This window comes from Perognathus longimembris, chromosome 22 (genome assembly GCF_023159225.1).
Source record: "Perognathus longimembris pacificus isolate PPM17 chromosome 22, ASM2315922v1, whole genome shotgun sequence".
NCBI classification, from domain to species: Eukaryota; Metazoa; Chordata; class Mammalia; order Rodentia; family Heteromyidae; genus Perognathus; species Perognathus longimembris.
This window is the reverse complement of record NC_063182.1, coordinates 19,570,745-19,586,441: the sequence shown is the minus strand read 5'-3', so window position 1 is coordinate 19,586,441 and position 15,697 is coordinate 19,570,745. Positions and strand designations below refer to the sequence as shown.

Sequence of the window (15,697 nt, the reverse complement as noted above, 5' to 3'; positions counted from 1 at the left end):
CCTGCTCTTCAAGAAATTCAGCCAGGTAGGACAGATGACGAACATAAGCAAGAGTATTAATTTTCCAATGAGTTTGTGGATTCTTCATATGTTGGGAAAACTGCCATCGTGAAATAGTACCGGAGAAGAGACAGACTTTACTGCGCATTTGAAACACTTGGTCCAGGCCATGCAATTTTAGATCAGGGCAGAGGTAAGTTCAAAAAGTTTCTCGGCAGCCCACTGTTCCCAGCAGGGGAGGATAGTCTGCGGACCAGTCCTTCCCCTCTCCCGGAGAGTCCCTCATAAGGCCAGGACCTCGAAGCGTACTCGCAAAAGATCCAGGGGTGGCGGGCAAAACATCTTGTCCATCTGAAAGGGCAGGAGAGAACCAAAGACAAAAAAAAAAAAAAAAAAAAAAAAAAGACTTTTTTTGATTGACGTAAACTGTGACCAATTAGAATAGAAGATCCGAGAAACTTCCGTTCTAACGAGCAGCGCATGGGCAATTTCCGGCCAATCCTCAGGAGTTGGGGAGGCAGTGGGCGGGGCTGTGGCGGCTTGGGGTTCTTACAGTCCGTTGAACAGCGTGTGGAGGGGCGCGGCGCCTTCTGAAGGGTTATAGTCGTTCTTGGGAGGAACTTCTCGGTCTGGAGAGAAAATGAGTTTAGCTCTGAGGTCGGTAATGAGACGCCCGGGAGCAGAACGCTCTCGGCATCCCGGAGTGGGGCCCAGAGTGGGTGGGTGTAGGAGGCCGTTTCCTGCCCGTGCAAGAAAGAGGATGCTATGAGGGACTGGGGATGGGGACCCCCGGCCACCCCGCCCGCAGCCCTCTAGCTGGGCCCAAACGTCGTGCTGGTGACGAGCCCCGTGTCCCGTCCCCACCGCGGCGCGGCATCTCGGCTCACAGAGACCTCTGTCTGCCGGGGAAGCCGGGAGGGAGTGAAGTATCGCGAGGGTTCGGTGTTTTCCGGAGACCGGGCCCTGGCTCTCGAGCTTCCAGCCCGCCATGCCGGTGTGGCGGCGCCGCTTCCTCTCGGCTGGCTAGGCTGCGCCCCGCCGCGGGCTCCCCTAGGGCTTCACGTCCTCCAAGGAGTTTCGTTCATGTCCGGTCCCGCCCTACGTGCATAGACGCTGTGCTGGATACCACCGCACCCAGCCCTTCCCCCTCCTCCCCACACCCCCAACCAGGAATGGTGGTGTGCGGTGCCGCGGGGCGGTTGTGGAGCCTCAGCTCCGGTGTGCGCCGGACTCGTCCCCGCGGAGTCCGGGAAGGCAGCGCAAGCTCCCGAGCTCTCGTCGACTCCAGTCCGCGGCTCCCCTGCGATCCCCACTCCCCCTCCCCCTGGGCACACTGCCGCTCATCCCCTAGACATCTCCGATAGCGTACATGCGTCCGGACGTCAGCTTTTTAAGTTTTACACTTCCAAGTTCTGTTATTTTTTGTTATTTTTTTTTTTTAAATTTTCCAGTCCTGGGCCTTGGACTCAGGGCCTGAGCACTGTCCCTGGCTTCTTTTTGCCCAAGGCTAGCACTCTGCCACCTGAGCCACAGCACCACTTCTGAAGAATCGAACCCAGGGCTTCATGTATGAAAGGCAAGCATTCTACCGCTAAGCCATATTCCCAGCCCACACTTCCAAGTTATATAAGCATCTTTCCTGTTTCAAAACTTGTGTTTGCACACAGGTGGTGTTGCACCCTGTTAACAAAAAAAAAAATAGCATGAGCACTTTCAGACTGCCAGCTTTCTAAGACATTTCTGACTAAGATTACCCCCTTACCCTTTTTATTTCTCTTCCCCGCCTTTTATTTCTACTAAGCTCTTTATCAGAGGTTATTTATTTATTTAACAAAAAGCATAACCTTTCGTTTACATGCTCAGTGAAGAGTACAAGACTTTTAACGTTTTATAGAGTTAAGCCAGAATAATGTGTACTATTTTTGGACACCAGCATTTGTAGTATATTTAGGGCCATTAATATTTTGGTTGGTTTGGTATAGTACAAGAAATTACAGGTACGGTAGTATATTGTTAAGAAACCTGTAATGTTAAAACATGAATTTCCAGAGCCAGAACAATTGATACACTTTATGGTTCTTCTTCTTTTTTTTTTTTTTGTCTAGTAATTTTGAGAACTCAACTTTACAAATAATCAAGAAAAACAAGTCTAGAGTGATGGTCAACAATGAGTTTTGCTTTAGTAGAATTATGTTAATAAATACAGGTATTTTCTTTGGTTGGGATTTCAGACATATAGGTAAGACTTTTTATTCACTATTTCAGTTTTCCCCACATTAATATTTGTGGGAAAAATACAAAGGAGGGAAGAGTGAAACGATATTCTCTCTCTTTCCTCCCTCTCTCCTCTCTTTCTCTCTCTCCTTTCTCTCCTCTGTCTCTCCCTCCTCTCTCCTCTCCTCTCTCTCTCCCTCTCCTCTCTCTCTCTCTCTCTCTCTCTCTCTCTCTCTCTCTCTCTCTCTCTCTCTCTCTCTCTCTCTCTGTCTCACCTGAACTCAGCGTCAGAGGTCAGAGAACTCTTCCTTAACTTTTCACTCAAGGCTGGCTGGCACTCTGCCACTTGAATGATAACTTCACTTTTGGCTGGTTAATTGGAGGTAAGAATCTCACAGACTTTTTTCTACATGGGATGGCTTTGAACCATGGTCCTCAGATCTCAGCCTCCTGAGTGGCTTGGAGTAGCTAGGATTACCACCAGTGTCTGGCTTCTTTTCCTTAAGTTGTAATCTGTAGCACTGTTCAGTCTTGGGAAATGCAAATAAATAGTTTTGTTAGGAAATAAGGGTATTGACTCACCAAAGTCCTTTTATATTTTCAAATTTTGAAATTCTTTGAATAATTTTCATAAAAGCATTTGATTAAAGTGGGCTAAAAACTGTTTCTGTTTCATAGAAGTGAGCTGGTAGTAGACAAAACAAAGAGGAAAAAAAGAAGAGAACTCTCTGAAGAACAGAAACAAGAAATTAAAGATGCTTTTGAGCTATTTGATACAGACAAAGATGAAGCAATAGATTATCATGAATTAAAGGTAATAGTGTACTTTGGACTTTAATTCCTCACTAAACTATGTACAGTTTTGGCATTTGCTTTAAAAATATGTCTTGAAATAATTACTTTAACCAAACTGGCTTTATAATTATGAAGCAATTTTAAGCAATTAGAGTTAGGTGTCATAAGAAAAGTAAATACAACTAATAGTTTTTTTTTTTTTTTTTTTTTGGTCAGTCCTGGGCCTTAAACTCAGGGCCTGAGCACTGTCCCTGACTTCTTTTTTGCTCAAGATTAGCACTCTACTACTTGAGCCACAGCACCACTTCTGGCTTTTTTGTTTATGTGGTGCTAAGGAATTGAACCCAGGGCTTCATGCATGCTAGGCAAGCACTCTACCACTAAGCCACATTTCCCAGCTCCAGAACTAATAGATTTTAGGAAATCTTTTTTTTTTTTTCTTTAATAAAATGAATGATATTGATATTGTCTATTTTCACTCACATAATTGAAGGGTTGAATTTAGTTTGTACTGTATATTTCCCACTACTGGTTTCTGTGTGTGTTCGTGTGTGTGTGTAGCCTTATGTGTGCAAGCGTAGCTCATTTTTATGACTGAGGGAATCTTGAGTGTCTTATAAGCTTTTCAGCCCACTTTCGGTCTCAACCTACTTTGATGCAAACAGTACATAAAGTTGTCTGATACCTAATATTATACACTTAATGGAGGAAAATGTCACCATTTAGGCTTAGAGTTACTTATAAAGATACAAAGAAAGTTGATGTTTTATGCATAGTCACAAAGATAACATTTTGAGATTTTTAAGTATCCTTAATGGCAAATATGAATATTTAGTAATTGTTTTGGGTAATTCTGTAAAGGATTTTGAAGCACAAGAATTCCAACTAGGGCTAGGAATTGGGCAGTGAAAGGATAGAATGTCTAAAAGTCATAAACTGCTCAATCTTTCTGTCCTCTCCAGATTTTTCCACTGTTTTTTATTTTTCTTTTAGTTCATATTTGACCTTTAACATGTTTCTTCCATTTGTTGCAATTGACTCTCTTGGTTTGGAACTTCTTTTCATTGCTGGAACTTCCTAAACAGTTTTTTCATTTCTCATTCATCTACATTACCATTGGATTCAGGTCTTTCTTAAAGTATTAATCTAAATAGTTCATTGCGTTTAGACGTTTACTGGTTAAATACCTCATACTGCATGAAATTCAAATTCCTTTGCTTTACTTTCTATTAAACACCCCCTGCAGTTTTATCCCCATGTAGTTTTGTCACTTGCTTGTTGCCTGCTTTCACCTGAATTCTTCTCATTCATAGAAGGTAAACAGCTCTGTTAAATTCTGATCAACTCTGATCTGTTCCTCAGATCTATTTTTTTTCTGTGTCTGTTTTAATACCAGTTATGTTTTCTGAATGTCCTTCTACTTCTCTTCCTTATGCATGAAAGAACAACCCTCAAGACTTTATTAGTTAGTAACATATCTCTTTTTGTTATGTTTAGTAAGATCTCTTCTTTGTTTAAATTTAGGTCCTTGACTACTTACTTGGTAGCTCATTACACAGGGTCCAGGGTCTTATGGTTATTTATTTACTGATAGAGTCTTGCCCATATCCCAGAATGGTCTTAAACTTGGAATTCTCCTGTCTTAACCACCTGAATATTGGGTTTACAGGTGTGGGCTACCATGCTGAGACAGTAATTCTTGTTTCAATGTATAATTTTTGTTTAATGTGTAATTCTGTTTATTTTATATATTTATGTAATATATAGTTTCCATTTTTATTTTAATGCTTTCAGAATAGAATTTTTAAATTGTTCAAGTCAGTGCATTGTAGAGTGTATTCTGTAAACACTTTTCACTAGGCAGAAAAAATAAAATCTCAGTGAAAACTTGTTTTATTTCTCTACTGAGGATTAACAGTACTCTCATTTTGTTATTTTAGATGTATAAAGCCCACAAAAAATGTATTTCCTCAAGGCTTCCTTATCTCTTAGGAGATAAAAAGATTAGTAATAGTTTCTTTTGTAAGAAATGCTTTATAATTTGCTTCTCTCTTTTACTCCAAAAGGTGGCAATGAGAGCCTTGGGATTTGATGTAAAAAAAGCTGATGTACTGAAAATTCTTAAAGATTACGACAGAGAAGCCACAGGGAAAATCACCTTTGAAGATTTTAATGAAGTCGGTGTGTATTTCAGTGGTTTTATAATCAGCAATTGTTGGGAAATTGTTTGGTTAATTCAAATTGTTTTTTAATATCTGGGAATTAAAAAATTTTATTCCTGAATATTTTAGTGTGTAATGTGGTTAACTTTTTTTTTTGGACAGACTTTCTTTTCTCACTTTGGTTGTGAGAGAGTTGTCTTTTGTGTTGAAATTCTAAGAAGAAATTATAATGCAGCTGTGCAGTTAATGTGTGTTTATACATTATATGTTAAAAGGTTAACCAACAAATAATTTTCTTTGAATAAAACCAAAATTGATGTAATGTCCTGCTATTTAGGAAATATTTCCCAAGACCTTTCTACTAAATACTTTTTATTTTTATTTTTAGGATAGTGGGAGAAGAGGAAATTGATAGGAGTTGGTATCCTTGGCCATAGATGAGATGCATGGCTTTATAATGATAGAGTTGACAAGGGACTGTATGCCCTGGATAACCTTGAACTGTTTAGAAATAAGAGTTGCCAGTTTTGTAGCAGTAAGGAAGTATTTGGCAGACTGAAGAAACAAAATGCTTTAGAACTACCAAAGGAATATAATGTGTCATGTGTTTAATATTGTTAAATCGTGTATAATTGATTTTAGTGAATTATTGATTAGTTATAGTCTAGTCCTTTTTTTATAGTCAAGATTAAACTTTTCTGTATAGAAGATTCTGGAAGGCCAGCACTTGGCTACTATAACCTGAATAATATTGACTAAAATATTATATATAGAATGTATAAACATTCAGATTTATTTCTATTATTTTTTTCTCAAAAAGTGATAATCACTATGTAGGTCATAGTATAAGCACATCACATTATTTTCATAAAATTACATATGCAAATATACAGGCACACATAAAACCCTTATTTTAAACATTCATTAAGAAGCAATATGAGAAGCAAAAAGAAATGGAAATTCATAGAGACAGAAAATAGATTTGCATTATTAGTCTTTTTTTTCCAATTTTGAAAGCATATGAAAAGATAGGGGAGACAAAAGTGAACGGTAAATCTAAGTGAAAGAAACCACAATACAGATTCCCAACTTGTAAACTAATATGTGATTATTTAGAGAAGTACCTGTCTTTTTTAGAATTGTATTGTTTTATTATGATTGGCAGATTTATTTACCTGAAAAGGAAAGGGCCACCTTTTTATTCCCAGTACAGATAGATGCTTTTGTGAGGCTTATGATTATAATATTCCAAGAATTAATTTAGATCATTTGTAGGAACAAGGTGTTAGGCTATAGTGGAATGATAATATTAGGAAAGATCTAAATAATTCAGGTATGTTAAGTATGTTGGTTTACACTGGCATACTTTAGGACTCACATTTGGGTTTTACCACTTACTAGCTGTACATTTTAATCATTTTACTTTTTTATGCCTTATAATCAACTATCAAATGAGGATAATTGTGATGTGTCATAGAGTTCTTATAGGGATTAAATAATTTATTAATGCATTAAGTACTTGAAAAAGGACCTTGCATATAATAAGTGCTATTAAGTGTAATCTGTTATGTCTTTTAAAAATAGTATTTGCTTCCAAGGCTGCATACTGGGACAAAAAAAAAAAAACAACTTAAGATTTTCTCAGTCTTTTCTTTTTTTAGTAGTTGAAGTCTGAGTATTGTCTTATTGTTTTTCTAAAACACATTATTTTGTTGTTCATAAATTCATTTTTATTTTTTTTTCAAATTTTTATTATCAAACTGATCTACAGAGAGGTTACAGTTTCATACGTTAGGCATTGGATACATTTCTTCTACTGTTTGTTACCTCGTCCCTCCTTCCCCCCTACCCCCTCCCGTTTTTTCTCCCCCCCCCCATGAGTTGTTCAGTTCATTTACACCAAACAGTTTTGCAAGTAATGAATTCATTTTTAAAAGAGTAGATTTTATTAGTAGTTGGGAACCGAGGCCCATGCTACTTTTACCTTCTCCTGAAATCCTGAAATCCTATTTTTTTTAAGTTAACAGAGCAGAAATACTCTATTCCTTCTGGAATATATAGCTATGGCAAACATCAACATTGGCTCTAATGATGAGCCTCTGTGTTTAGCACATACTTTAACTACATAATGCTATCTATTGAGAATACCATCAACCAAATCAAACTTCATTACATTAGAGACTCAATCAAAAACTATGTATCACACCTTCCTTTGTTACTTTAGTAATGGGACCTAATGTTTTATGATTTGTGGTGAGTGCCTCAAAACCAGAACATTTGAATCTTTATATATTATCTATTACTGCTTAAGTATACTGTCTCACAGATACCTGTGAATGAAGTTAGCATTTAACTTTTTTTCCAATATTAGGAAGTAGCATTAAATATTTAATGCAAGTTGAGATTCAAGGAAACCTGAGCTAAAGAATATCATTGCTGTTTCAAGAATTGCTTTTTTGAGAGAGGAGAGTATAGTATTGGGGTTTGTACTTAGGGTCTCACACTTGATAGGCTGGTACTTTACTGCTTGAGCCATACCTCCAGCTCTGCTTTTTGCTGGTTCTTTTGGAAATGGAGTCTAGAGTACTTTTTTGCCTGGGTTAGCCTTAAACTGCCCTTCAGATCTCAGTTCCTTGAGTGTTTAGTTACAGGCATGAATCACTCATGTCTGCTAGGATTTGTTTTTGAAAGTAAGAACAATGTAAGCTTGATGCTTGTATTTCTTCTATTTTTGACACATTCTAAGTTGCTCTTTTAATTGTCTATTTACAATATTGTAGTTTTATCTTGCTTATTTAATTTTTGGCACTAGGTTAATGGCATGAGGAAGGGGAATTAAAAGCTACCAAGCGTTTTTTTCTTTTAAGTATAGGTGACAACAAGTCATGGTTCAATGTGATGAAGTGTGTTTGTCTAGGGCAGGAATTAATACTACAAGCTCTTGGGCCACTACTACCCATTTTTTTTTTTCAAATTTTTATTATCAAACTGATGTACAGAGAGGTTACAGTTTCATACGTTAGGCGTTGGATACATTTCTCGTACTGTTTGTTACCTTGTCCCTCGTACCCCCCTCCCTCGCCCCCCTTTCCGTTCCTCCCCCCCGCCCCGGAGGTGTTCAGTTCACATACACCAAACAGTTTTGCAACTATTGCTTTTGTAGTTGTTTCTCTTTTTTTACCCTGTGTCTCTCAAATTTGGTATTCCCTTTGAATTTCCTACTTCCAATACCAGTAAACACGGTTTCCAGTATACTCAGATAAGATTACAGAGATAGTGTAGGTACAACCACAAGAATGTGATAGAAGAACATCATCAATAATAGAAGCTACAGATTACTACCCATTTTTTATACTGCACTTCTGCTACCATAGTAGAATGAGTGGTTTAAACAGAGACCTCATGACCCCTTGCCAAGCCTCTAAAATATTTACTATCTGGCCATTTATTGGAAAGATTTATCAACTCTTCATCCAGAGAAATTTAAACAGACTTCACAGTGGAAATTTTCAATTTAGGCCTTTTAGTATGTGAATATAATTTCCAGAAAGGATGCAGGAGAAACAGAGAAATACTTCAAGGATTAGAAGATAGCAAAACTAGGAATGATAGAAGTATAGCACATTTAGAAACTTCAAGTGATTCCCTTGGCTAGAGGGTAGGGAAATAACTTTGAAAGAAGAAATGGGTTGTATTGGCCAAGTCTTGAATACTGGAGAGAATAGCTTTTAGTTGGCAAACAATTTTTAAATTATGGGATCTGGTGTATTTTAGAAAAATAGCTGATATGAAGATTGAGGATGAGTTAGAGGGAAGAAAGATTACAAAACAACATCTTAGGCTTTATCCTGAACTGGTACACAATTTCATCTACCTATAAAAAAAAGATAGAATCTTCCAAAACTGTATGATCTGCTCACTGATGAAGGTTATGGGATAGGAAACGCTATGAAGATGCTCTTGTTCTTGAAGGGTGCTGGTGAAGGAGGAGCAAAGAGCTGCCCTGGTGATCATGAAAGCAGGTTGGAGTCCAGCATGTGGGGTTTAAAGCAAGTGTTTGTGTTTGGATAGAAATTTCAAGAGACCGTGAGAAGTAAACTTGATACTCTAGCACTAAATGCTTTTTCATTTATTCTTAATGTGATGTTTTTGAATGCTGTATTTTTAAGTGATTTTTATATGCTTAAGATCTAATTATTTTGATGAAGTGTACTTCTGATAGTTGTAGTTAAATCATGAATCTTTATAGTTGGTTTGATTTAGTGTACTTTAATACAAATTCAGTATTATAATTAAAAAAGCAAAAAATACTGGAAGAAAACAACAGTTACATAGAAGTATGAAGCCTTGTGAAACAGAGGAAACCTATATGAAATGTGTATCATTTGGTTTCATGGGAAGACATTTCTTGTAATTAAAGTTTACTTGTAAAACAGAAGTAGAAGACAGCATGGAGTAATTACATGCTAGATAATGCTTTAGGTGTCTGCAACTACAGGCATTTGTAATTTCAAGAACTAGCTTTATTCTAAGGGAAAGCATTGATAAAAGGGTGTATAGATTACAGATAAATCTGAACTAACAGAAAGTACTAGTGGCATAAGGATTTATACATCTTGGAGCCCCATCTGTTCCCCATATCACCCTGTTGCATTCAGCAAGCTGCTTTTTGGGTTCACCTGTTATGCAAATTATTTAATTGGTAAGGAAAATTTCTTAACACTTTTTTCCTTGTCCTGCTTTTTTATTGGGAATAAATTCAAAATAAATTGAATATGAGCCATAGAGTTAAGTGTGGTATTTTATTTTGGTGTGATGGCTGTATATATGCCAACTCTTTCTTGACTGAATATTTATGAGATTTGATTTGCATACTGATAGTAATATACTTCAATTAGTTACTCAGAAGCCTTTTTTGGGATAAAATTAGTGATTAAAAGTTACGTATTGAATATATATGTATGTGACATGACATTAGTTTCAACAGGTGCTTGCTCATCCAAATGAAGACAAAACAGGGCTGGGAATATGGCCTGGTGTCAAGAGTGCTTGCCCCAAATGAGGACAAAACAGAAGCAAACATCAATAATTTCTTGGGGATTAGGTTTATTGATTTATTTTTTAAATTTAATTCACTAAACATCCCAGTACTTTGAATTTGCAAGCCATTGCAGTTTTCTGTTGATTCTATGACCTCATCAAGACTTTTACTGTTACACTGCTAATCTTAAGTACCTTTTCTTGTAGTAATAGAGTAGCATGTATAATTACTTTAGAGATATTCACATTTTCAGAATTTTACCTAGTATTTAAAAATTTTACTACATATTTGTACCTGTTTTGTTATTTTGCTTATTGATTAAAGACTAGTATGGAAACTAGGCTAACTACATTAATATGATTTTATATGATTTTGTTTAGTATATTAAATATATATGCTCTTGAGGCCTAAAATTAAATTATCTTGCCAAGCAAAGTGGCTAGAACTTTAGAGAGACTATTTTTCCAAGATTTTATTTTCCTTTTAAACTGTCATCAGTTTCAGTCCTTTAAATCTACTTTCCACGTTTTAGAAACCAAGAGGTTTTTCTAATCATGTTAGTGGAATTTTCATCTACTGGTTAAGAGTGTACTTATATCAGACAGTGATGGAAGTGCTTTTTGTTAATTTCTCAAGTTTTATCGAGTTAGCTTGTTTTGTGAGTATGACTTGGTAGACTCACATAGGTGTGGTGCTACTGGCACCTAGGCCAATTGTTACTAATAGTTGACCTGAAGTAAACATGGTTCACATGAGTCCCTTTTATTTTTCTCAGTATTATAGTTTTGCTTACTTTATAAGACAAGTTGTTTGCACTAAATAGCTCAAATCTAAAATATGGATTTTCTTTTTATAATTTCAGGTTTTATCTCTTTGTGTTTTAGTCATATAATAGTGATATTTTATTGTTAGAATAAATGTTTGACAGATTCACCATATTTATTTTCATGTAATAGTCAATTAACTACAAATGAATGCCTTTGTGATTATATGGATTTGTTTAAATTTTTTTTTTAATTCTAGTGACAGACTGGATATTGGAAAGGGATCCACATGAAGAAATACTTAAGGCATTTAAACTGTTTGATGATGATGATTCAGGTAAAATAAGCTTGAGGAATTTGCGACGTGTTGCTAGAGAACTGGGTGAAAATATGAGTGATGAAGAACTCCGGGCTATGATAGAAGAATTTGATAAAGATGGTGATGGAGAAAGTAAGTTTTACATTACATATTTTTCAAATATCCCTAATGCAACCCATATACTAGCCTCCTACCTTGTGATATTCAAGACACATTGTGAACTATCCCTCCCCTCTTTTTCTTTCTACACAGATCTTTATGTTAGCTCAGGAGATCTTGAACTCTGGTTCAAGAGATCATCCCACTTCAGCCTCCTGAGTAGTTGGCACTGTAGGTGTGCCATAGCTATGAATTTACATTTTATTCATTATGTTGTTCAGTTTGTAGTGGAATTTTTGCTGAAATACTTTATAAGTTGAATGTAGAAGTAATCATAATTTTAAAATAACTATAGGTTATAATATGAAGTATCATACTTTGAAAAGGCACTTCTCTGAAAATGAAGTATTAGCAAAATTTGAGGCAATCAATAAAATTTTAGACTGTACTTTTTCACTCAGCCTGTATACACTTGTGAACTATTAATAAGTTACAGTAATTTTACCCTCAAATCTTTTTACTGTTTTCTCTTTGTGGATGGTTATCATCCTGGTTCAGACTCTGGTTTCTAAAAAGTGTTCTTTATTGTTGTTTTTAGTCGTGGGGCTTGAACTCAGGATTTGGGTGCTGTCTGAGTTCTTTCGCTCACAGCTAACACTCTACCACTTTGAGCCACAGCTCCACTTCCTATTTCCTGGTAGTTAATTGGGGATAAAGTCTCATGAACCTACCTGGACTGGCTTTAAACTGTATCCTCAGATCTCAGTCTCCTGAGTAGCTAGGAATATGAGCATGAGATATATGGCTCAGATATGGTTTTATAGCTTCATTTATGCTTTCCTTAATTGACCATCAGATGGCAGTATTCTGTGTGTTGACACATGTTATACAGTGGTGCTGTTTTTTATAGCCTCCAGTTATTCTGAGTCTATAAATCTCTAGTTCTGTAATATCTTATTCTTCGTCAGTCTCTTGACAGATTTCCTTTCCTAAAATGCAGGTTTAATTATGCTACTCCTGTGTTTACTTTAAACGAATCTACTGTCTGTAAGTCTTCCAATATCTGTCCTACCTCAAGCAACTAGTTTTATTTCCCACTGTCTTCTGCTTTTCAGCTTCAGCCCTCATCTTCCATATGTGCACACTTTGACAGAGTACTGTGATCCTTAAACCACTTTTTTATGCCCTGTTTGCTCATGCTGTTCCTCAATTTTAAGGGTTCTCTAATTGCCAATTTCTATCTAATAAAATGTTACTGATTTTTCCAAGTACATTTTAAACACCATCTTTTTCTCAGAACCTTCCCCTTAATGGTATCTGTGTTGTTTATGAGGCTTTTATTGAGTAATCATAGCATTTAGAGAACACACTGTTTTGTACTTTCATACACTTAACATGAGTTTTTTGGGTTGCAAATCAAGTTTTGTTTAGTGATATAAGCTGCATTCTTTGTATTTTAACAGCTAAAGATCACAATGTTTTCCTACTTTTGCGGACTTTGCAGTTTATCTGCCTCTGAATGTTTCGTGCTAGTCAGTTTTTAAGAGCAATGAAACTTTTAAAATTATGCACATAAAATAAACATAGATTTGGATTTAAAGGTAAATAAGGTACACTACAAGGTAAACATAAAACTGTAGTAGTGATACAGAAAGAACAACACTCTGCTTCAGAATATGTAAAATGAAACATAGCAAATATTTGGAGATCATATTTGTGAGTGTGTTTTGTAGAAATCAGAGAAAATTATCCATTTTTTCTTTTCTAGCATACTGTCTGATGAAACACACTTTACAAATTTCTTACTGAATTTAATGATTTTAGTAAAGCAATAATCAGTGATTATATACCAAATTTACATCTGTATTTCATGATTTCAGTAATACTTAAGATAATATTTACATTGATAATTTTCCATTTTTATTGATATTTTTAGTTGCAATCATCTGGTTTTGATTGTTTTTTCTTTGAAATTCTTTTAAATATACAAAATTTTTTCCTAGATATTTATTTATTTATTTTTTAAGTTTTTATTATAAAACTGATGTACAGAGAGGTTACAGTATCATACGTTAGGCATTGGATACATTTCTTGTACTGTTTGTTACCTTGTCCTTCATACCCCCCTCCCCCCTCCCCCTTTCCCCCTGAGGTGTTCAGTTCACTTACACCAAACAGTTTTGCAAGTATTGCTTTTGTTGTTGTTTCTCATTTTACCCTTTGTCTCTCAATTTTGGTATTCCCTTTGAATTTCCTAATTCTAATACCAGTACACACTGTTTCCCATACACTCAGATAAGATTACAGAGATAGTGTAGATACAATCACAAGAAGGTAATACGCGAACATCATCAATAGTAGAAACTACAGATACACATGGGATGTTGAAAGTAGTTACAACTGTGATATAACAATCATTTCCATAAAATGGAGTTCATTTCACTTAGCATCATCTTATGTGATCATAAGGGTATAGCTATTAGGCTCTTGTGATCCTCTGCTGTGACTTGCCTAAACTTGTGCTAATTATTCCCAATAAGGGAGACCATAGAGTCCATGTTTCTTTGGGTCTGGCTCACTTCACTTAGTATAATTTTTTCCAAGTCCTTCCATTTTCTTACAAATGTAAATATACAAAAATTTAAAAACAACTATTTGAACTTTTTTTTGAAAATTTTAATATACTTTTATTCTTTAGAATACCAGTAATTTATATGCCTTATATCTTCAGGCTTACTTAAGGCGGAATCATTTGCTAAATTAGTTAGGAAGGATGATAACGAGGAGGTGTCAAACCATTTAAGATCTCATGTTGATTAAAACTGTCTTTTAAAATTTTACATTTGTACAAATTTTATGACTGATTGCTCTATGATAACATAGTATTATCACTTTTCCTAGTTAAAATTAAAGAATACTAATTTTATAGTGTTCATCACATTTTATATTCTTGTTAGTCATGAAGTTCTGTTTAATAAACCTGTTTAAATTCAGACCAGACTAGGCCTTATCACGAAGTTTGCATAATATAAAATTTAAAAGTATAAAATAGTAATTGTCTGAAAAATAGGGTGTTTATATTTCTGACTTAAATAAGGCATATTTATGATTTACATTTTCTTTCTTACTGCAGTTAATCAAGAGGAGTTCATTGCTATTATGACTGGTGACATTTAAATATTACAAGGATAAACACTAAGGATGTTGCAATAACCATCTTATATTCTGATTTTGGGCCTGGAGCCATGATGAAAAAACAAAACATCTTCATTCTTTTTTTCCAGAAGGACCAAAACTAAACGTTTTCTCTATCTGTATTTTACTACTGTTAAGTTTCTTCATATGAACAGTGTTAGTGTTAGTATTCAAATAGGTTTAAGTTTGAATTTATAATGCAGTTTTTATATAACATGTTAAAAACAAAATCATGTGGTGTACATTCTTTGCAGGTCTGTAGACATTGGTCATCACTTATTTTGCTGTACACATTTTTCAGATTTTGTTAATAAAATATTTATTTTATTAGTACTGTGAAACTGGTAAGTTATTTTATTTTGATTTCTAGTATCTGTTAACCTTTGATCAATTATTTTAAAAATGTTTTCTCCTTATACTTTTATTAGTTTCTGAAACACAAACAGCAATAGAATAGCATATTTTTCTATTACCTAAGATTTCCTCAAGTTTGACATTCAGCATAAAATAATGATTCATACAGACCCAGTTCCTTTTTTGGTCAAATTTTTTATTTTGTAAAGAACAAATATTGTACATGTAAAGTCATTTATTTAACTGTGTTACAGAACTCTTGGTATTCTAATAATTCTGAGTATTTTCCTTGTAAATGAATATAGGTTTAATAGCCTACTTTCTTGGCAAAGTGAAACATTTAAATTTTGAAATCTTGATCTAAGACAGTAATGATGACAGAAAGTGGTAAGCCACAGGAATCATTTAGGGCTGTTTTTCCTACCTGAGGGAACATGTCATGATATATCAGGAGAAAGCAGAGATAGACTTCCCAAGTTGTATGTAATATTTCCTAAAGCCTTGAGGAGGTTTGTGTTAGGAGAACTGGTGATTATGGGTAATGCATGAGAAAAATGTACTTGTACCAAATCTTCACTAACAGCTCAGGTTTTGGTGATCTGGGTTCTCCTAGGAAGAATGTTGAGTGTATCAATTTCAATGATTAAACTGCTTCTTTTAAATTTAATATGATTTGAGGCACTTTAAATATTATAAAACAACTAGAGTGTTAAGATTTATCCATTAGAAATTTAACAAAATCAATAGGAAAAAA

The 15,697-nt window shown here is 35.2% G+C and overlaps 1 protein-coding gene across 1 annotated transcript; it reads left to right on the top strand.

Moving 5' to 3' along the window:
* The first annotated feature begins 522 nt into the window (after nt 1-522).
* Nucleotides 523-14,930, top strand: Cetn3 (centrin 3). Its single transcript, XM_048331354.1, has 5 exons — nt 523-657; nt 2,893-3,028; nt 5,076-5,190; nt 11,236-11,427; nt 14,528-14,930. The coding sequence occupies exons 1-5, from the start codon at nt 641-643 to the stop codon at nt 14,569-14,571; spliced, it is 504 nt and encodes a 167-aa protein (XP_048187311.1). The 5' UTR covers nt 523-640; the 3' UTR covers nt 14,572-14,930.
* The last annotated feature ends 767 nt before the right edge of the window (nt 14,931-15,697 follow it).

Bases quoted from the DNA above. Each gene is read 5' to 3' on its own strand.
- Cetn3 (XM_048331354.1), top strand. The intron at 5,191-11,235 runs GTGTGTATTTCA...TTTTAATTCTAG, and splicing joins TGAAGATTTTAATGAAGTCG to TGACAGACTGGATATTGGAA. The intron at 11,428-14,527 runs GTAAGTTTTACA...TTCTTACTGCAG, and splicing joins TAAAGATGGTGATGGAGAAA to TTAATCAAGAGGAGTTCATT.